We start from the raw sequence: 22,293 nt of genomic DNA, 5'->3' as shown, positions 1-22,293 counted from the left end.
TTTGTAAAAAACTAAAAATCTTTTATTTTCTTTTAATTTTAAAATTAAAACAATTTGTTAAAGGCTAAAATAAAAAGTTACAAACTTAAAATTAACAATTAAATTGTTATTTATACAGGAAATCTTTACGAGTTATAATGCCAGAAACACGATTTTCACGATCCACAACAATTAAATGACGTAAACCCAATGCACGAAATTTATTAAAAATTTTCGGTACAGAATCATGCTAAAAAAATAAACGGGAAAAACAGATTAAAATATAAAAAAAAAAATTGTATAGTTTTCGTAATAGGATTATAATCACCTCTCTTGAGCATACTGGTGAGGGATTCATAAATATATCCAAATTGACTGTATAGTTTACTTTATCCTCAGACATACGTACTTTCTAAAAAAAACGAAAAGAACAATAAACATAGAAAGTATCTCAATGACACCTTAGTTTGCACCTTTTGTAGTTATATACTTACATCTATCGAAGGATAGCGGGGATAAACATCTCTAAATGATTGTATAGTAGTGTCATTTATCCAGAAACGTTTCTTTTCTTCATACAATGACTTTAAAAGTATAACAATCAATTGAGAACGCAGTATAATACCACAAACACGACCAGTAGAACGATCATTCTAAAAATGAAATTACCAAACGATTAGATGATTATCATTTTTAAACTCTCCTTCAAAAACAATTACCCCTTCAACATCTTCGACGACGGGAAAACCATTATGTTTATAACGATTTAGAATATCATATATGTAGTTAGCTTTATCTCTAAGCTTGATACAAACAACCGGAGAACTCATAATATTCGAGGCCTTTAAACCCATATAGTGCGGCAGGGGTTCCCAGGGTAGCATGGGTACATGATTAACTTTAATTTGTATATCATAGATGCCTTCATTAAAGTAATCGCCCACCCATTTGGCGCTTATTAAAGTAATGATAAGAGGAAAAAAGAAAGAAGTTTCAATGCCTGTAGTCTCCATAAGTATAACTGTCAAACTTATGGTCATGCGAAGAACACCACCTAAATTTGCTGCTGCTCCAATAAGAGCATATTTACCGGGATTTAAAAACAACTAAAAAAAAGATTGGACAATTTTTCTAAATAGTTAAGAAAACATAATTTTTAATAGGAATTCCTACTTACAGCTTGAGGACAAAAATAAAATATAACCATGGCTACAGAACGACCCCAGGCGGCTCCTACTAAAACGGTGGGTATAAATACACCTAAACTTACATTTAGGCCGAATGTAGAGCAAGATAAAAAGTAATAAACCAAGGTAAACAAAGCTAAAGTAAGAATCTTATGGGAACCTAAAAAAACAAAGAACAATAATATTGTTACAGAAATCTTAATATTTAAAAGTATAAACTTACCCGGAGGATCATGAAATAATGAACGAACTGTTGCTTCGGGCGTCTGGAACCATAAAGCGGCTACAGCATTGTATTCATTATCTTCACAAAATAACTAAAAATAAAAAAAAAACATGTTTTTAAACTTTAAACTTTTATAATTGTTACTTTCATTTCGTATATACTCACCTGTGTAGGATAATCGGTGGGATCATTACCCAATGGTCGACAATCGTTAATGAAATAAATCATAGCACATGCCAGCGATACTCCAATCATTGAAACTAGTATAGCCTCCAGAACACGAGCAAATTTAAACTTTATAAATCTGGCACGAAATTTATTGATTTTTGTATTAAAACTATTCCAAGCGGCGCCCAACAAACCACCCGTTATACCAAATAACATAAAAATGGGTAGTTCAAAGTATTCGAAGGTTAGTGGTTGTTCAAATTTACCCAAATTAAAGAGACCGGTAAATGTAAAATCACTTAAACCATGATAAGCGGACAAAACAATATTCAAAGTAAAAGAACTAATGATTGAAGCGATCAGTGTACGCCAAATGAGATTCTGATTCCAGAAACTAGCAGCCTCTTCCAAAGAAAATAACATACCACCAATGGGTGAACCGAAGGCAGCAGCTACACCAGCAGCTGCACCACCCAAAACAAAATCGCGTTTTTCGTGATCATCACGAAATGCTTTAAAAACTCGAAAATCCTTAACAAATGTGGTACTTTTGCCTTGTGAAATACCAGCTGCCACTACGGCACCAGCATGTATCATGGGACCTTCCTAAATTTTTTATATAAATCATAATAATCTTGTTATTTGTTAATTATTACAAAAAACTTACCTTTCCACCCGCTAATCCTCCTACCACAGAAGTAACAACACCTATACATTTAATAGCCAATGTTTTAATTCGAACAATTCGTGGTATTTTGACACCATTTAGATAACTTTTCACTTGTGGTATACCACTGCCAGCGGTAATGGGCTCTAAATAGGTTACCATGGCCGCACCTATTGCTACGGGCACAATACTTAGACCAATCCAGTATAAGTAGGGCAGCACTAAGTCACCAGAGTTTGTTTCGTGGGGAACATTAATGTCGACAGCTATAAAAAAAAATATTTTTATTTTTTGTGAAAAAGCTAGTTTTTTTTTAGAATAGAATATACTAAAATCTGGACTAAACAAGTAAGAGTTCTTAATTCGTCTGTGCCGAATCTTATATCGGTCGGTACCAAAAAGTCCTCTTTTACTCACACTTCGGGCTCAACATGCTTAATTTCATATTTCTAGATTCAATATTCAAAAAAGTACCTTTTGAAAAACGAAAAAGTTCCCAAAAGTTACATTTTATGGATTCTTGCCTAATTCAGACTCTTCATACATAATTTCATGTTTCTAGGTTCAATATTATAGAAAATTCAAAAGAGTACCATAAAGTTCACTCTTTCCGGTTCTCACCTAATTCCCACTATAGGTACATACTTAATTTCATGTTTCTAGGTTCAATATTATAGAAAATTCAAATAGTACCTTTTGTAGAACGAAAAAAGTACCAACAAATCCCATTGATGTGTTCTCATCTAATCCGGGCTCTATATACTTAATTTCAGATTTCTGGGTTCATTAATATATGAAACTCAAAAAGTACCTTTAAAAAAAAACGAAAAAGTACCAAAAAGTTCCCTTTTATGTTTTCTCACCTAATTCCTAATCTACATACTTAATTTCATGTTTCTGAGTTCATTATTATAGAAAACTCAAAAAGTACCTTTTGAGAAACGTAAAAGTACCAAAAAGTTCCCTTTTATGGTTTCTAACTTAAGCCAGGCTCTACATACTTAAATTCATGTTAAATTCAATAACAACACAATAGTGCTGCTCTCGCTCTGCTGCTCTCGCTCTGCCTTGTTTTTATAAACAAAATATACCGTATGATTATGTATTTTATTTTTTTGCAATTTCTGCTAGAGCATGAATAAAAATCTCAATTTCTTATGAAATTTTCAGAGGTTGTCTCAGATTTTTACTCATATCTCCGTAATTTATGGACCGATTTTGCTGATTTTAAATAGCGATCTTTCCGATCGCTAACAGAATTATTAAAGATTCGAATCTCACCGATATCTCGGGTAGTCTAAAAACTAATTTCAACAAACATACAGACAGACTCCGCTATCTATAAAGATGTGACAAACATATATACCCCTCTCACGAATGTGAGGGGTATAAAAATAGACTTATGATCCGGAATATGGACTGTAGACTGGACTATAGAATTGACTTATAGTCTGGACTACGAAACGGACTATAGTCTGACCTGTAGAATAGACTAACTAACTCTCGGCCAAAAACAGCTCAACAATAAAACGTTATTTAATAACGAAACACTAATAATTTAAATTAAACTTACAATGTTTAAGAAATTCATATTTTCTGGCTGACAACTCCTCAATTACAATATCAATGGCACAGGCAATCAACGCTGTTATAATACCAATTTGTATGAAAATAATCCAACGTAAAATATCTTTACGTATTGAAAAACGAGTATTACTAGTGAGCTGTTGTTCCTTTTGAAATAAAACATTCTCACAGACATCATAATCTAAACTCTAAAATAAAAATAAAACAATATGCATAAAAAAATGAATTCATTCAATTAATAATTCACAAACCTCATAAATGTCCTTTTGGTCGGCGGCAGTTTCATTAATAACAGCGGTACGAGATCGCAAACGAAATGTGGGCTGTTGCTGAGATGGAGGTGGTGGTGGTGACCCCGTTTGTATTATCGGTTGTGATGTTGCGGTAGTTACTGCTAAACCAGAATTATTAACTGCTGGAGCGGAAGTTTTAAAAACCTAAATAGAAATAAATTTTATACATATTTAGAAAAAAGATATCTGTATGAGTCATGCATTGCAATTTTAATGTAATTTTAATGGCAAAGTGTTATCAATGTAATGGTTACATACAATTGGTTCCTCTTCAACTATATGGCCTGATGATGAAGACTTATTATCCATAACTTCATTATTCTCAGCCTTTGAAGAGATTTGATTTTTGTTAGCATTTAGTTCTTTTTTCTTAAAACTACTCGAACGCATTTCACTATCATCAGATTCTGATTCGACATCTTCATCAACATATGCACTTGTTGAAAATTTTTTCTTTAAATCCGCTTCACCGTCAATATTTATTAACACTTCTTTATCACTGTTAAAATCCATTTTAATGTTTCCCTCTAAAAAAAAAGATATTTATCTAGAATATCGAACTTTTAATTGTATTTAATATTTGCATTGCTATAATAAACAATATGAAGTTGTAATAAAATCTTTATCATGAAAATTAGGAAAAAACACTATTAAATTTATATACTCTATATATATGTATACATGAATGTGCATTTGTTTATTTGTTTGAAACAATTTCTTGATTTTCACAGTGCCTTCCTGTATGTCTGTATTAAATTAATATTAACGTTTGGACAAATTGGCAAACTTGCAATTGTTTGCTTGGCATCTTCCATATAAAGTTTATACAAATAATCGTATAATCTTCAATATCATAATGTAATTTTATATCTATGTTGTTTTTAAGGTAGCAAAGTACACTGGGTACAGCGTGTCCGACATAAAAAACAATGAAAACAAATTTATGTCAGATTGTCATAAATATAAACAAAAACACAGATATGCATTTTTCAGGCGTAGTTTAAGAATAGTAGTAAATTTTTAACCCTAGAAAGACAGAACTAAAATATGTAATGAACTAATACGAAAAATATATGATTTTTTTTTTTTTTTAACATAGTGACATCGAATAAAAATATTATGAATTAACAGCTTAATTACAATCACACAAAAATAGCGATTAACAAATTAAAATTAAGCGACTATCGACCAACTACATTTTTTGTTATTTCCCAGCAAAAAATAATTGATGTCATACTTTACAAACTACATCTTAATCAAATTTAAAAATGCGATTACATATTATACACTTTTATAAACCAAATATTTCCTTATAAATGAAAACCCATTTAAAAGCTAGAAAAGAGATGTAGAAATGTCATTACAAATAACAGATTTGAAATATATTAAGGGTTGGTAAAAAACCAGTGAAATTTTCATTAAGAAAAATCCGACATCCAAAAATATCGGATTTTTACTGCTTCTAAAACTAAGATTAGATTTAATTTAGAGTTGGCAAAAATGAACAACATCCCTCAAATGACACAATGTAAAATACATATGTATGTTTTTCACCCGAATTTGAAGCAGTTCGGGTTACTACACCATTTTCAGCAGTAATTCAGAAAAACTCAATTGTAAATAAAATTTTCCATTTGAAATTTAGAAAATTCCAATTGAAAATGGGATTTTTCATTTAACATTTAGAAAAGATCATTTAAAAATGAGAATTTTCATTTATAATTTAGTAAATATCAATTGAAATTGAGATATTCCATTTGAAATTCAGAAAAAAACAGTTTAAAATGAGATTTTTATATGAAATTCGGAATACAACAACTGAAAATGAGATTTTTCATTTGAAATTGAGAAAATATCAATTAAAAATGAGATTTTTTATTTGAAATTTAAAAAAAATCAATTGAAAATAAAATTTCTCATTTGTAATCCAGAAAATCGTATGTGTTTATTCTATTCAACCATAATTTAAAATTAATTATAATGAAAAATCTCATTTTCAATTGGAATTTTCTTAATTTCAAATGAAAAATCTCATTTTCAACTGTTGTATTCCGAATTTTAAATAAAAAAACTTATTTTCAATTGATGTTTTCTCAATTTAAATTGAAAATTCTCAATTTTAATTGGTTTTTTCTAAATTTCAAATGAAAAATCCCATTTTAAAATGTTCCTTTCTGAATTTCAATTGATATTTTCTGAATTGAAATGAAAAGTTCTCATTTTCAATTGAAAAAGGTGTAGTTGTGATGTTCAACCACAATGCCGCCAACCACAAGACGATATTTTGCTCTTCATACAAAATGCATGAAAAGTCATTGTCGACAGAGGTTGTGGTTCCAATTGTAATCAAGCTGTAATGTTAATATATATAAACTACAAAATAGAGCATAGATTAATACGAAATAAACTGGATTACTAACAAGGACATATATTAATAACAGTGCCAATGACTGTAGTCTGGACTATGGAATAGACTATAGTTTGAACCAAAAAATTACCTCTATATAGTTTGGGCTATAAAACTATAGTCTGGACTATAAATATATTATAGTCGGGTTTATTAATCAATCCTTGGTCGTTGTTCGATCGTTGTCGTGGGAACGTAGTATATATTATAGTCTGGACTATACCATATACTATAGTCTGAACATTAAAATAGACTATAATATTGGCTTTATAACAGACTATGGTAAGGACTATGGAATAGATTATAATGACTACTAATGAACTATAAAATATACTTTATACTCTAGGCTTTAGAATAGACTATAGCCTGGACTATAGAATAGACCATAGTCAAGATTATATAATATTACATAGTCTGGGCTATATAAATAGATTGTAGTTTTCTAAACTGTACTTATTTTTGTAAAATTATTAAATAAAAGATATTATTTGTTACATTTTATAACTAAATTAACTTTTTATTTCAAAGAAAAAAAATCTTACATCCTTATATTTAAGTATATATATTCTAAACAATATAAATTTTGTACTTCATGAGGAAATTATTCTTTGGAACTCTTAAATGCGGTTTGATTTTTATTTTATATCCTACCAATTGAACTGAAAACCAGGATTTAAATATTTAAATTTTGCTATATCTAAAAACATACGATTAGATTCAATTTGATTACGTACATTCATTTCACGTTGTATATCGCGCAGCGAATTTTCAACTTGCATTAAAAGTTCTTGCCATTTTGCAGAGTTATTATTATTATTAGTATTATTGATGTTATCACCATTATTACGTTCAACATTAATATTATCAGTATTTGTTTTTTGAGAACCAGCTCTGTTATTATTGATGCTATCATTATGTGAATCGTTTTGTTCTATACTATCTTCAGAATTTGAAAATATTCCTGAATCAGTATGCGTAGTAAGATCAATGGCTTCTGTTTCATTCATCAATGGAAAGTGCTCTGGCTTAATAATGGACAAGTTATGATGATGAAAAGGTAGACTAGTGTATGGTCGATTAATTTCCATTTCATAATGATGATTACTCGAATAACTACTCACAACACTGGGACATGAAATCGATGATGTTGATACATGATTTTCACAAATATATTCATTTTGTTGCATATTATTTGTTGCTTGATTGGCTATATTAGTGAAATTATTAATGGTTTTCTAGAAAAAAAAAATATTTTTTATAAAATGAGTATTATTTTTGAATATATGAATAATAATAGAGTTATTCTTCTTTATTTGTTAAATTACACGAGTACTTACTTCATGTAGCATTTCTTGTTGATTGTTATTCGAGAGAGATTCCTGATTGTTAGAAATTTTTAAACTGTAGTTAATTGGCTGCTCAGATTCATCATTTGTCGTTAAATTTCCTATCGGCATAACAACATAATCAGTTTTATTCCACTTTAAAAATAAATTTAAAAAAAATAACAAACATTTAATGCTGGAATATTAGGTTTTTTAAAGGACTTTTAGATATGCCATATTTAAGTGTGTAATGGGTTCGAGATCAAGCCCAACATAAATTTTCTTTATTTATTTGTCAATATTTACTTACATTTTGCATTTCGGCAGCCTCTCTCTGTTGCATTTGATGCCTTTGAAAAACAGTCTTTATCTTTAGTTTGTGCGTATGCAATAGACTTAAATCCGACGTTGTGTCCAGCGTTATTTGAGAACCTGGTGTTGGGGTTATCATTTCGGATTTCGCTTCATGTTTAAATGAGCAACCGATATTTGTATTGGTACGATTACGATTGTTACGATGGGTAATTTTACGATTGCGCATTAAACGATCGCGTCGTTCCAATAAAGCATTAACTTTCATATCGTGCAGTTTTTCCAACAGATCTGGATGGCGTCTCTAGATGATAACGGTAATTAAAAATGTTTACATTAATAAGAACTATAAGTAAATGGTATATGCATATGTATTTCAAAGCTAAACAGATTTGATCATTTCTGAATTATCTAAATGAAAACTGCAGTAGGACAAAGCTTTTTCCAAAAAAAAAAAAAAAAAAAAAAACGAAAAACTAACCTTTATATGCATATGAAAATTTCCCGTTGATCGAACACTGCCCCTATAGACACGATCTGGGGGACAGTGACAACATTTGACGGTAACATTTTCACCATCTTGTGTTTGTATTTGATACAATTCACCATTCAAAATGTATGGAATATGTACATGACGTACGTGTATTTTATTTAAATCCCCCGTATCTGAATATTGAGTAGAATTTAAAAGACCACTATTATTACCACCACCACCACTAATCACCAAACTATTGCTTTGTTGCATCGTCGACAACATATTAAGTTTGTTATTTGCATCGCAAACTATTGCCGTAGATATTTCACTAGTATTTTCATTATTTTTTAAGGGCACTTGAACTTTAGTTATAATGGCAGAGGAGGAGGCCGATTGCATAGCTTCAGCAGAATTTAATAAGTCGCTTATAATATTTGTATCATCATTAGATGTTTCTTCCGATTCCATGTGATTCATAATTCTAAATTTAAAACCAAATTTTTCCTAAGCCCGCTTGCAACGGATTATAATTTGTAAATAAATTGTTCAAAAAAGAAAACATTTCAGTTGCTAACTTTGAGTTTCGAATTTTATCTCTTGCCCTTGAAATTGAGAACCAAAATTCGATTCAATTCGTTTTTGGTTGTTTTTTTTTCTGCCATTTACTATCCCTTTTATATTTGTTGTTAAAATCATTTTGGTATTTTTGTTGTTCTTTTCGTTTTGTACAAATTCTCATTTCATCCAATAAAGCAAATATTTTTTTTAGTACTCACACAATGCATCCCATAGAACATGCAAAAAAAATCTTTACAAACCGTTAACTTTTTTCAAGAATGCGAAAGGATTGCCATGCTTCAATAAAATATGAATTTGTTGGCATATTATCAAAGAAGTCGCTGTATTCTTCGAGGCAATTTTTCCCGTAGCTGACCGATATGAGGACTTTTTGAGCCAAAAAAGTCGTCATACCAAGTCTTCATACAATCACCTGTATTTCTTATGTGTTTGATAACCTTAGACCTGGTTCACACTGGGAAACTTTTGATTTTGTGTGCGAGAGAAAGAGATGGTTGATAGTTCTTTCTCTCGCAAAAAAAATTCACAAGTGTGAAGCAGGTCTTAGGATTTTTAACGTCTACATACTAGGGTTCTATAAATCGACTTTCGAATAATCGAACAATCGACTTTTTGTCGAAAAAAGTCGAAGTCGACTATTTTGTTCCAAAAAAGTCGATAACTCGACTATCGTCTGTGAAGAAAGTCGAAAAGTCGACTTTGTGAATAAAAGTCGAAAAAAGCCGAAAAGTCTGAAAGTCGAATAAAGTCGAAAAAAGTCGAAAAAAGTCGAAAAAAGTCGAAAAAAGTCAAAAAGTCGGAAAAAGTTGAAAAAAGTCGGAAAAAGTCGAAAAATCGAAAATTGTAGAAACAAGTCAAAAATTTTAAAAAAGTGGAAAAAAATCAAAGACTCTAAAATAGTCGGAAAAACTCGAAAAAAAGTCAAAAAATAGTCGGAAAAAAGTAGAAAGAAGTCGAAAATAGTCAAAAAGTCGAAAAAAGTCGGAAATAGTCGAAAAAAAGTCGAAAAGTCGAAAAAAGTCGGAAATAGTCGAATAATCGACTATTTATAAAATACTAATAGTCGAAAAGTCTAAAAGTCGATTTTTATTTAAATGAAAAAAGTCGAAAAGAAAAATCGACTTTTCATAAAATGCAAAAAGTCGAAAAGTCGACTTTTAACTAAATGAAAAAAGTCGAAAAGTCTACTTTTCGCTTCAACTGTAGAACCCTACTTCATACCTACATACAGTTCGTACAAGAATGCAATATAACATGAAATGACTTAAGAGCCCTTCAGACGATCACATTTTGTAGTTTGAAATGTATTAAGCTTTTAGAAAAATGTTAAAATCTATTTCTTTACAAAATACACAATTTATTTGTAGTTTTCTTTTGGATTTTAATTTGTAAATTGAGTTTCTTTTATTTTTCACCATAATTTTCTTTATAAACAATTTGAAATTGAAAATAAACCCAAAAATAGTTTTCATAATGCGTGAATGAAAATTCTTCAAAAGATTTTGACATCAAATTTTATTTTGTATTAAAGACAATGAAACTGATATTAATACAAAGTACTGTATTGTATAACCCTCTTTAAGTATGTCCTCTGTGAAGACCTGCTACTCTACTTATTTACAAACCGATTTTTTTATTAAGAATATATCGATTTTTTGAATATTGTATTTTATTTCGTTTATTTGATATTTTCATAAAGTTAGCACAGCCGTTATAAGAATAACAGAGTTGCTTTTAGACTCCCCACAAAACTTGGCATCACTTATTCATAATTGCCAAATTTGACATTGTTGTGGATTGTATTGATTTTAACGTCACTGACAGTCTTGGTAGAACTCAGGTACGGTAGCACGACTAAATTTTTTTCGATAAATAAGAGAAATATTACTTAATAAAAAATATAATATTTTTTTATAGAAAAACAATGGCTTTCGGTGATTATCCAGCTGAATATAACCCTAAGGTACATGGACCTTATGATCCAGCACGCTATTATGGCAAAGGTAAGAAATTGACAATTATAAAATCAAAAACACATTATTACATTACGTAATATAAATACACGAACTAAAAAATCCTTGTCTCCATTTTTTTGCAGCTGATGTACCATTGGGTCAAGTTAAATTGGGAGAATTGGGTGCCTGGATTTCACGCCGTAGCAAGACTCCAAGTGCTATTGCTGGTGCCATGAGCCGTGCCTGGTGGCGTTGGCAACACAAATATGTCCAACCCAAACGCGCTGGTATTGCTCCCTTCTTCCAAATCACCGCTGTCGCTATGACATTCTTCTATACCATTAACTACGGCAAGATGAGACACCACAGAAATTACAAATATCATTAAACTTTTGAAGGCCTGGCCTTAGCATTAAACCCGGTTAGCGATTTTTGAGCATGTATAACATGTTTAAAGTGTTGCTGCGGGAACGAAAGAGTTTTGCAAGTGTTTTTGTGTAACATTTGCTATTTCACGTATTTAATTAATAAAGAACTTTAAATGTTTTGGAAATAATAAAAGAAAACTATAAATCCAAATTGTATATGAGTTCAGAGATTTTTTCAAAAGTTACCTAACCTCAAAATTTTTAAACTGATTAAATTAAGTAAATATACAAAGTTTTTTTCAGTTTTTTTCATAAAGATGTTAAAAGAAAAAAATATATTAGGGGTTTTGCAAAATTTACTATATGCATATGTATGTATTTAATTAAAAAAGTTATGCATAAAAAATAGCCTGTTTTCCATCTGAAGAGTAGCCGGACTCTATTTTTCCAAATAAATGTCAAATAGAATTTGACAGACTGACTTGTGGGACAAATTTTTTTGAATTTAGTTTCTGACAGTTATGATATAAATACCATAAGCATAAACTCAATCACTTGTTGACGTAAGTACATTTTGTATGAATTCATCTTGTGAAACTGTAGTTTTGTTTACATTTTATACATTTGCGGTATTTTTACAGTTGCTGGCAGTAGACATGTTAAATGCAAAAGAAATCTTGGATTTATTAGAAAAATTTCCAAAAGGTTATCTTAGGCCGGACCATAATATATTTACGGCAAGTAATACAAATCTTTTGGAAACCTATAAAAAACTTGGAGCAATAAGCAACAAAGAAGATGAACAATTTAATGATTCACACAATAGTTGCAGCGCCAATGAGATTTTTTGCAATGTTCTTGGTTGCAGCATGATCTTCGATAGTGTAGCTTCCTACCAGAGCCATTACAATGTAATGCATCGTTTTATTTGTGCCGAATGCAAGAAATCTATGCCTACGGAACATTTATTAGATTTACACATATCAGAGCACCATGATTCCTACTTTAAGGCTAGAGTAGATCGAGGTGAACGTTTATTTAAATGCTATTTGGAGGAATGTAAACAAATATTTGAAAATGCCGCGCAACGTAAAGAGCATTGTATAAAAGAACATAGATTTCCCAGTAATTTTAGATTTGATCAAATGGTCAAAAATGGCCAACATAAGAAGGTTAAAGCATCACAGAACAGCTCTAAACAAACGGCAATGGAGGATGTTGAAGTTTTAAAACACAAAGAGTTTATTCATAAGGAATTGAAAATGATTTCATTTGGTCATCAAAAAGAACGTACATTTCGTCCACGAAATGGTCCAAAACCCAAACCAGATGTGGGCAAGACTTTGGAAAGTATGGATACTTTAAAGGAAGCTTTGGAATTAATGAATTAATATAGTATACATTTTGTTATTACATTTTTTTAAATATTTATTGAATAAACATACAAAATTAAAATCTACAACTTTTTACTTATTCTTTGAGCTAATCCTGTAACAAAATAAGAAATTTATTATTTTTGGCAAAAGAAAATTTTAGCATTAACTTACTTGCTGCTGGAATTGGCATTAATGTAGTGATATAAAACCACTAGCAGAAATAAGAATACTCCCAAAACGTTGGAAAATATGGCTAATTGGACATCTGTAATCATATTGTAGGGGCTGTCTACACTAGAAGTAAAAAAAAAATTGGACACGTCATATACTCTGTGTAGCTTTATTAAATGGTATTAAAATGTTGTTTTTTGGAAGATTTTTAAATCATAATTTAATCTTTTAGTTCATTTTAGTTTCATATATTAATATTTAATATTTTGGCACCTTTTTATGAATAATTATAAAAATATTAAATTTTTTTTGCCGGTTTGCACTTGTTTTTTTTTTTGTTGATAGAATTTTTTATTCTGTTTTCATATCAGTGTTGGTAATTTTGCTATTTTATTAAGGCCAGTTGAACATTAGTAAAAATTGTAGCGATTTTTTCAGCATTGTAATTGTTAATAAAGTAAAAAGTCTACAAACCAATAGGCTTCTATAAATCGACTTTCGAATAATCGAACAATCGACTTTTTGTCGAAAAAAGTCGAAAAGTCGAAGTCGACTATTTTGTTAAAAAAAGTCGATAACTGGACTATCGTCTATGAAAAAAATCGAAAAGTCGACTTTGTAAATAAAAGTCGAAAAGTCGGAAAGAGTCGAAAAAAGTCGGAAAAGTAGAAAAGTCGAAAAAGTCAAAAAGTCGGAAAAAGTCGAAAAAATTTGAAAAGTCGGAAAAAGTTGAAAATAGTCGAAAAAAGTCGAATATAGTCGAAAGTCGGAAAAAGTCGAATAGTCGGAAAAAGTCGAAAATAGTCGAAAAAAAGTCAAAAAGTCGGAAAAAGTCAAAAATAGTCGGAAAAAGTCGAAAATAGTCGAAAAGTCGACTGTTTATAAAAGTCGAAAAGTCGACTTTTAATTAAATAAAAAAAGTCGAAAAATCGACTTTTTAATAAATGCAAAAAGTCGAAAGTCGACTTTTCATAAAATGCAAAAAGTCGACTTTTCATAAAATGCAAAAAGTCGACTTTTCAAAAAATGCAAAAAGTCGAAAAGTCGACTTTTCATAAAATGCAAAAAGTCGAAAAGTCGACTTTTCATTTCAATTATAGAACCCTACAAACCAACATTAAAAAAATTTATGGTTGACCGGACCGTCCCGGCGCAGAAAGTTCCCCCTTGAGATATATCCAACACTAGCTTTTCTGAAAACAGATGTTTTCACAGATAATCTTCCTAAACCTTAAAATATTTCCTAACCCTGAAAAACAAGTTATTTACTTGATGTGGCAACCTCATAGTAATCTCAAATGAAATTTACAGATTTGTTTACAAATAAAAGAATTGAAAGTTTTTATAAAAATGATTTGTTTTGTTTGCACAGAAAATGCTAATCAAACTTTAGCAATATTTGAAGATGGGGAAATAAATTCCAAAATTGCTGTTATTATTGAGAAACATCTATGTCTAAAGGCAAGTACTAAAACAAAAAAATTCTTGGCGAACGAGACCTTAATAGCTAGAATATTTCTTTACACTGCCACAGTTAATGGAGAAGCAGGAGGAAGCCTTAGAGATATGCAATCAATGTTGGGAAAAATTACGTGACTTTAATGAGTTCTTTGAATATGTGGCAAAAGTTCACAAAGAACAAACGAAATATTTACCGGAACAATTGCTAGAAGATACGGGCGGTGAGCTGAATGAGAAGCATATATGGGAACCGCATATAAAAACTGAAACATTGGAGGAAACTTTAGATGAAAATGTGGAATTGCATTTTTTTGAAACTGACGATGTTTTTACTGAAAATCCACTTTTAGAATTGACTCCAGAAGATGATAATGATGAAATGGAAGGATTGATTAATAACGAAACCGGAAATAAAAATGAAAAACAGAAAAATACTAAAACAAGAAGATCTAAAAAAATATCCAAAAGGCCCAAAACACCTGAAGTAAGCGCTGATGATGAAGACAATGAACAGTCATTAGCTTCCTTACTAGGTGATATTAAACATGAAGATAGTGATGAATCGTACGATGCAAACAACGAATTAAAAGAAAGTTCGGACAAGAAAAAGAAGACAAAAAGAACTTCACTGCCTCGTGCAGAAGCTAAGCGTTCAAAGAAAGCTGCTGATAAAACCAATGAACCAAAACGTAGAAAGGGTCATGTGTTATTAGAAGAAAATGATGGCCTTATCAAAAAACACATAAAAATGTTGTGTCAAATGTGTTCCTATATTGGTGAAGACTTTTCAAATTTAATAAAACATTATAAAGAGGAGCATGCTGGTGTTAAACCCTTCATAAAATGCTGTGAACGTAAATTGGATTGCCCGTCAGATATTTTACAACATGCCTACTTTCATGAAGATCCGGAACATTTTAAGTGTCAAATATGTGGTAAAACGTTTATAAATAACTCTGGTCTTAAAGACCATTTTATGAAACATCACGAACCTGAAGAAAATCTACCCTATGGTTGTGATGAATGTCCGCGCAGATTTTCCAGAAAAAATCTATTGGCACATCATAAAGCTAAACATATACCTAAAACAGAAAGATCTCACTTTTGCGAGATATGTCAACCGCCGAAAGCGTAATTATTTTTGGTTAGGGGTTTATTGTGAAACAAATATACAAAAAGATTTTTTATTTACAGATTTGCTAGTGAGTACATTTTACAGATACACATAAAATCTCGTCATACAAAAGCCTCCAATATATGTCATGTATGCGCTAAAGAAATAAGAGATAAACAAGCTTTTGAAAAACATGTACGTTTACATTTCGAGACAAGTGGTCCGCGTATTAAATGCCCGCGAGAAGGTTGTGAAAGTTGGCTTAAGGATGAAGATAATTTGAAACAACATTTAAGACGTTTTCACAATCAAGCGAAATTCGAGTGTCCCGAATGTGGGCGTATATGTAAAAATAAACATTCTTTAACATGCCATTTAAGAAATACACATTCCACCCAAATCTTTACGTGTGAAGAGTGTCAAAAGAACTTTAAAAGTGCATTGTCGTTAAAGGTAAGTTTGCGCTTAAGTACCAGATGATACTAATAGTATGTATGGTAATATTATTTTCAGGAACATATGGCCGGTCATACTGGCGAACCTTTGTACAGTTGTCCATTTTGTACCCGAACTTTCAATTCCAAGGCAAATATGTATTCACATAAGAAGAAAGCTCATCCTGTAGAATGGGATTTAGTTAACAAATCCAAAATGGGTTTTATTTAATAAGATTATTTTTTTTATTTTGTTTGTTATTTTAAATAAAGTATTTATTAAAAATAATTAATAATTGATTTGAATTTTATTTTGTCTGGGGAAAATAAATTGCCGTTATTTGCAGTGATGCCAGCTGTAGTTTAACAATTTTTGTTAATAATTTGCAGTGAATGCCAAAAGTAGAAGAATCCAATAATAGTTTTGTTCACGTATTTGATAATTGGACATATAAAGAGAAAGTAAGAGTTATTTTCAAAATATGTTTTATATAACATTCGACAGATCTCCCATGTGCAATTTTTCCATTTAAGTTGTTAAAGTTATCGGTTAAACTATTTAAAATGTTTCATGGATCATTAAAAATGTAATTAAATACCAGCTGGACTAGTAGTAACCTTGAAATATGCTTTAAAAGAGTTACTGAATAAAATTTAAGTTGAAAAAGACGTGAACACACCTAATTCAAGTATTGGGTAAAAATATATCAGGCAGCAAACAACAAAAATATTTGTTTACAAACAAAACGTTTGTTAACAAATAAATGTTAATAAATTTAATTTAACATTAATAACATGTTATGTTGTGTTTGTTTGTTGGAACAATCCAAAACTTTAGCTGTTTTTGATGTAACAAATGAAACTCTAAATATTGCTGAAATTGTACATCAGCATCTATGGTTCAAGGTACTTAATGGAATAATTATATTTTATTAAAATAGTAAATATTTACCAACCATCTCAGCCTACTCCAAACGATGATAATCCCACACAAATCTGTATTCATTGTTGGAATAAAATCAAAGATTTTCACGACTTTTATCAAACAGTAGAAAAATCCCATAAACTGTTTGAAAATCAGAGCAATGATATTAAGGAGGAAAAACCCAATGTTATTAAACAGGAACAGGATGTATTTGAAGAAAATCTTATGCAAGTGGAGGTGGAAATTGATGTGAATGCTAGCGGTACGGGTGAAGTTATCAAAGAGAATCCTCTAGAAGCTGAACGTATTGATGAAGACATTGCATTGGAACAGGAGTCGGAAGATGATAGTGAAAGTTCTTTTAATTATGGTGAAAACTCCGAAATAAGTGAAGGTGGTGAAAGTTCAGCCGAAGAATATAAAACAGAAGATATTAAAAGTAAAAAAGGAAATGTCGAAAAAGTGACAAAAAGGAAAAAGTTCAATAAAACAGAAACGAAAACTAGAAACTCTTCAAGTAAAAAGAAATGGACAGATAAATTTCTAGATCCCATACTAACGGAAGAAATGATTAAAAAACATATTAATATGATTTGTGATTTATGTGTATTTGTGGGAGCATCATTTCCCGATATGGTGAGTCATTTTAAGAAATACCATCCCAAAGTAAGGCCCTATATAATGTGCTGTGATCGTAAATTTACCAAGCGTTATTATGTAGCACAACATGCTCTCAAACATGAAGATCCAAATTATTTTAGGTATATTCTAATTAATAAACAAAAGCGTTAAAAGTTAAAATTTGAAAAAAAAAATAATAATAATATTAATTTTTTTTTAGATGTGAACAATGCAATAAGTCCTTTACAACCACTTGTAGTCTTAGAACACATAACTTATCTTATCATGCACCCGAAGAAGAACTTTTACATTCTTGCGAATCATGTCCAAGAAAATTTGCTCGACGTAATTTATTGGAACTACATCGACCTGTACATATACCAAAAGAGGAATGGAACTTCTTTTGCACTAAATGTCCAACACAAAAGGCGTAAGTTAGCTTTATGTTAACAAGTAACTTAAAAATAACCTTCTATTTATTAGATTTGCCACGGCCTATTTGTTAAATATCCATAATGGCATGAATCACAAGAAAGCAGCCAATATATGTCATGTCTGCGCCAAAGAGATAAAAGATAAACATGCCTTTGAGAAACATGTACGACTACACTTTGAAGACAGCGGTCCTCGGGTTAAATGTCCCTATCCCGACTGTGATAGTTGGCTTAAAGATGAGGATAACTTAAAGTCACATTTACAAAGACATAATCCAGAAGGTAAAATCTATAAATGTCCTGATTGCGGTAAGCTATGTAAAAATCGTGGAGCTCTTACAAATCACAAGCGCTACAGTCACTCCAATGAAAGATTCCAGTGTGAACAATGTAATAAAACATTTAAGAAAGCTATATCATTAAGGGTAAGTATTGCTAAACAAATAAAGTAAACAATGGATAATGTGTACGTATTGATTTTCATTAGGAACATATGACCCAACATACGGGAGAAACTTTATATAAATGTCCATTCTGTACTCGAACTTTTAACTCGAATGCAAATATGCATTCACATAAAAAGAAACAACATCCAGTAGAATGGGATGAATGGAGGAAGAATAAAAAAGGCAGTGCACAAAGTTTTATTAATAATACTAATCCTTTAGTTGGAAACTAAATGATAATAAAAATTTTTTGCAATATCTTATTTATTTTTTTTTGGTTTTAGTTTATAAAATTTCAAAGAAGTTAAATTTTAATTTTGTTTCTAACTTGAGCGCATGACATCTTGAATACCGGATGTGAAGAAATTGAGTTTCTTTAGAAAAGAATACTTTAGTCTTTATTATCGAAAAACTGACATTTTTGTAAGACAATTGTAAATAAGTTTCGTATTGAAGAAATTGTAGTTGATATCGGCTTAGAAACGTTTTCTGATTCGATTAAGCTATGTCCGTCCGTCTGGCTGGCTGTCCATGTAAAACTTGTACGCAAGGTACAGGCCGCAAGATAATTGGATTAACATTTGCACACACGCTTATTTTAGCCCAAGGACGAAGCCTATTTAAAATGGTTAAAATCGATCCATTATCTCGACTAGCCCCCATACAAACGAACCCCCTGAATAGGGCCTTTGGGCTTACAATTAAGTTAAATGATTTATTATGTCCACAATAAAAAAGGCAAAACTTAGTTTTAAAGAACTTTAAATGACACTACCGAGTTTTGTAATGATCAGGCCTCATTTGACCCTAGCTCTCATACTAACTTCCCTTCAGAAAACGACTTGAAGGTCAAAATTCACTGATAAACGCTAATAACATTTTTAAATTCTACATAAATAACTTTGAAGTAGACGTAACTTCCTATACCAACATTTATAATTATAGACCCATATTTACCCCTAATCCCCTATGAGCCCTCTTGACAAAAAAAAAATATCTTTTTTGTCAAAAATAAGTAAAAATATTCTGGAATAATTTTAAAAAACAAATCAAACGCTTTATTTTTTAAATAATCCACATTTTTAACATACTGACTGGTGCAGGGTTTCATATGGTCGGCTATGACCGACTGTACATTTATAATGTTCAAGAGTGGTCACCTTGGGAATATTCACCTTAATTACAACAACAAAATATGCAATAATGTAAACATCAAACAGCTGTTAAAATCTATCATCCCCTAGTGAATGTTTTTGTTTACTTTTGTAATTTCAGAAAAATTATTTATAAAAAATGTTGAAAAATTAAGAATAATTTATATTTAATAAAACTAAAAATGTTGTGCTGTACTTGTTTAATGGAAACACCCAAAATGCTGGACATTTATGATGAAAATGGAATAAATCTTAATATGGCCGATATTATAGACAAATATTTTTGGTTTAAGGTATTGCAAAAGATACTTGATCAAAATCTGATATAAAAATGTGTTAATTTCAGACAAATCCAGATAATTCCCTTACTTCCCATATATGTAGCATATGCTGGGAGAGAATTGAAAATTTTCATGACTTCTATCAAAGTGTGGAAAAAGTACATAAAAAATTTAAACAACATCAACATAAACTCGATATTGTGAAAGAGGAAACTACGCCTAATATCAAATTGGAGGAGGATGAACATCAAGATGAGATGACATACGAGAATAATATTTTGCAAATGGAAATTGATATTAAAGAATCTGCAGGAAATAAAGTGGAAGAGTCGGTTTTAGAAAGAAATCCCTTAGAAAATGAACAGTTTTACAGTGATGGTAATGAAGAAGAAAATTTTGATGAAGGCAGCATTACAACGGATGAATATGAGCCCTCTGATAACAGTGAAACTGAGGAGTTAATAAATACAGAAAAATCAACGGAAAATGTAAATAAAAAGAACGCTAACAAAAGTAAATGCAAGCACAAAGATTCTAATAAATCAGAGACAAATATTGCAGAACCTAAAAAGAAAAGAAGTTCACATCGTTTAGATCCCATGCTAATAGAGCAATTAATTAAAAAACACATACCAATGTTGTGTGATTTGTGTGTTTTTTCGGGCAAAACATTTTCCGAAATTATAGCTCACTTTAAAGAGCACCATTCACAAGTACAACCTTATATAATGTGTTGTAATAGAAAATTTACCCGAAGTTATTGTATCGATCAACACGCAATAATACATGAAAATCCTGATTCTTTTAGGTAACTTTTAAACTTTTTCCCATTGCATCTATCATTCAATAATCAATTTTTATTGCAGGTGTAATGAATGTAATAGATCATTTACCACAACCTATGGTTTACGAACCCATAATTTAAATCATCATGCACCAGAGGAAAAGCGTATTCATGCTTGTGAATTTTGTCCAAGGCGCTTTGGTAGGCGTCAGCTATTAGAAGTGCATAGGCAAACGCATATACCAAAAGAGGAATGGACGATAACTTGTACAAAATGTACAACACGCACCGTAAAGTATGATTATATTTCGAATGTTATTTCAAAACCAAATTTGTTTTAAACATTTTTGAAATATTTGAATATTTACAGATTTGTTTCGCAATATTTGCTAAATATACACAATAGTATGTTTCATAGAAGAGAAGCTAACATTTGTCATGTTTGTGCTAAGGAAATAAAGGATAAGAAAGCTTTTGAAAAACATGTTCGTGCCCATTTTGAGGATAGTGGACCACGCGTTAAATGCACCTATCCTAATTGTGGCCGCTGGCTAAAGGATGAAGACAATTTAAAAACTCATATGCAGCTACATAATCTGGCCGGTAAAACATATAAATGTTCGGAATGTGCTAAGGAATGTCCTAATCGTAGAGCATTAACGAATCACAAGCGTTATGTTCACTCTAACCCAACGTTTCGTTGTGAAGAATGTGATAAAACTTTTAAAAAAGCCATATCCTTAAGGGTGAGTAGTTTTAATGCTATTTTTTAAGTTTTGACTTTAATTAATTTACCTTTTTTTAGGAGCATATGACCCAACATACTGGTGAAACATTATATAGTTGCCCCTTCTGTACAAGAACATTTAATTCAAATGCCAATATGCATGCTCATAAAAAGAAACAACATCCTATTGAATGGAAAGAATTAAGAAGAAAAAATATTGGTCCTTTACCAAATTAATGACCATTTTTCTATTTTTCTTTTAATATAAAATTATTATTTTTTTAAATTGATTAAAATATCATGTCTTATTAATTACATTCTTGTAATTCCATTACTTTCACAACGGGCAAGTAAACATTTGTTAGTTAAAGTGCGTGAACATGCCTATTGTTTATGAGTATACATGCTATCAATTAGCTGTGAATGTTTTGTATTGTAAACAAATATTGAAACAAATTTTCAACTGCATACGACAAACTAAAAATTAACTTGTACGTAATCAGAACTATGTACCGAACACGATGTTAATGATGAATTCTGTGATCTCGGAACAAGTTTTTTCTAAGGCTTTCTTTTTATGGAATATCACTGAGTGGTTTGGTAGTTAGAAATCTTGTTTTAAATTTAGATATTTGTTGTTGTAGTAACAGGTTGGCTGTAACTGGTTGTTCTTCTCTGGGGAAAAAAACTTCCGGTTGATACATCTGTTGCTGAGTTGACAATCTTTGGCTGATTGAGAATCGGGTCGTTCCGTAGCGGAGATCCCATTGTCGTGAAAACGTATTCAGGTATTAAAAAACATGTTTTTATTGGTCTATAGTAGTGTTGTAGGTGTTA

General features: G+C 30.6%; 7 protein-coding genes across 9 annotated transcripts; 4 read left to right on the top strand and 3 right to left on the bottom strand.

Moving 5' to 3' along the window:
- Positions 1-4,744, bottom strand: LOC111683955 (H(+)/Cl(-) exchange transporter 7). Its single transcript, XM_023446069.2, has 11 exons — positions 4,366-4,744; positions 4,066-4,251; positions 3,801-4,002; positions 2,228-2,493; positions 1,558-2,166; positions 1,390-1,483; positions 1,157-1,326; positions 699-1,085; positions 474-632; positions 308-391; positions 1-229 (listed from the first exon to the last, which is right to left on the bottom strand). The coding sequence occupies exons 1-11, from the start codon at positions 4,618-4,620 to the stop codon at positions 107-109; spliced, it is 2,535 nt and encodes an 844-aa protein (XP_023301837.1). The 5' UTR covers positions 4,621-4,744; the 3' UTR covers positions 1-106.
- Positions 4,745-7,007: 2,263 nt separating this feature from the next.
- Positions 7,008-9,381, bottom strand: LOC111683966 (probable serine/threonine-protein kinase ndrD). Of its 2 annotated transcripts, XM_023446082.2 has the most exons (5): positions 8,633-9,380; positions 8,150-8,455; positions 7,852-7,995; positions 7,249-7,749; positions 7,008-7,173 (listed from the first exon to the last, which is right to left on the bottom strand). In XM_023446082.2, exons 1-5 carry the CDS (start codon positions 9,101-9,103, stop codon positions 7,162-7,164), a joined length of 1,434 nt encoding a protein of 477 aa, XP_023301850.2. In that variant the 5' UTR covers positions 9,104-9,380; the 3' UTR covers positions 7,008-7,161. The 2 variants fall into 2 exon arrangements, with proteins under 2 accessions (XP_023301850.2, XP_023301849.2); XM_023446081.2 differs by having other exon boundaries at positions 7,008-7,749; positions 8,633-9,381.
- A 1,622-nt stretch (positions 9,382-11,003) lies between these two features.
- Positions 11,004-11,739, top strand: LOC111683950 (putative ATP synthase subunit f, mitochondrial). The gene is made up of 3 exons (XM_023446060.2): positions 11,004-11,045; positions 11,123-11,208; positions 11,304-11,739. The coding sequence occupies exons 2-3, from the start codon at positions 11,130-11,132 to the stop codon at positions 11,546-11,548; spliced, it is 324 nt and encodes a 107-aa protein (XP_023301828.1). The 5' UTR covers positions 11,004-11,045; positions 11,123-11,129; the 3' UTR covers positions 11,549-11,739.
- Positions 11,740-11,882: 143 nt separating this feature from the next.
- Positions 11,883-12,987, top strand: LOC111683961 (protein lethal(2)k10201). The gene is made up of 2 exons (XM_023446077.2): positions 11,883-12,091; positions 12,170-12,987. Exon 2 carries the CDS (start codon positions 12,185-12,187, stop codon positions 12,917-12,919), a length of 735 nt encoding a protein of 244 aa, XP_023301845.2. The 5' UTR covers positions 11,883-12,091; positions 12,170-12,184; the 3' UTR covers positions 12,920-12,987.
- On the bottom strand, positions 12,931-13,491 carry LOC111683962 (dolichyl-diphosphooligosaccharide--protein glycosyltransferase subunit 4). Of its 2 annotated transcripts, none has more exons than XM_023446078.2 (3): positions 13,349-13,491; positions 13,076-13,198; positions 12,931-13,016 (listed from the first exon to the last, which is right to left on the bottom strand). In XM_023446078.2, exons 2-3 carry the CDS (start codon positions 13,177-13,179, stop codon positions 12,995-12,997), a joined length of 126 nt encoding a protein of 41 aa, XP_023301846.1. In that variant the 5' UTR covers positions 13,180-13,198; positions 13,349-13,491; the 3' UTR covers positions 12,931-12,994. The 2 variants fall into 2 exon arrangements, with proteins under 2 accessions (XP_023301846.1, XP_046811185.1); XM_046955229.1 differs by having other exon boundaries at positions 13,076-13,193; positions 13,349-13,410.
- An 879-nt stretch (positions 13,492-14,370) lies between these two features.
- LOC111683972 (gastrula zinc finger protein xFG20-1-like) lies at positions 14,371-18,770 on the top strand. The gene is made up of 9 exons (XM_023446089.2): positions 14,371-14,535; positions 14,603-15,667; positions 15,731-16,103; positions 16,164-16,313; positions 16,871-16,990; positions 17,049-17,770; positions 17,851-18,060; positions 18,114-18,489; positions 18,552-18,770. The coding sequence occupies exons 1-9, from the start codon at positions 14,426-14,428 to the stop codon at positions 18,741-18,743; spliced, it is 3,318 nt and encodes a 1,105-aa protein (XP_023301857.2). The 5' UTR covers positions 14,371-14,425; the 3' UTR covers positions 18,744-18,770.
- A 989-nt stretch (positions 18,771-19,759) lies between these two features.
- LOC124420703 (transcription factor grauzone-like) lies at positions 19,760-21,746 on the top strand. Its single transcript, XM_046954599.1, has 5 exons — positions 19,760-19,957; positions 20,011-20,753; positions 20,812-21,024; positions 21,100-21,475; positions 21,535-21,746. The coding sequence occupies exons 1-5, from the start codon at positions 19,847-19,849 to the stop codon at positions 21,691-21,693; spliced, it is 1,602 nt and encodes a 533-aa protein (XP_046810555.1). The 5' UTR covers positions 19,760-19,846; the 3' UTR covers positions 21,694-21,746.
- Positions 21,747-22,293: the final 547 nt, after the last annotated feature.

Source organism: Lucilia cuprina, chromosome 6 (genome assembly GCF_022045245.1).
Source record: "Lucilia cuprina isolate Lc7/37 chromosome 6, ASM2204524v1, whole genome shotgun sequence".
Taxonomy (NCBI): domain Eukaryota; kingdom Metazoa; phylum Arthropoda; class Insecta; order Diptera; family Calliphoridae; genus Lucilia; species Lucilia cuprina.
Note: the sequence above shows the minus strand (reverse complement) of the source record. Positions and strands in the feature narration are given on the sequence as shown.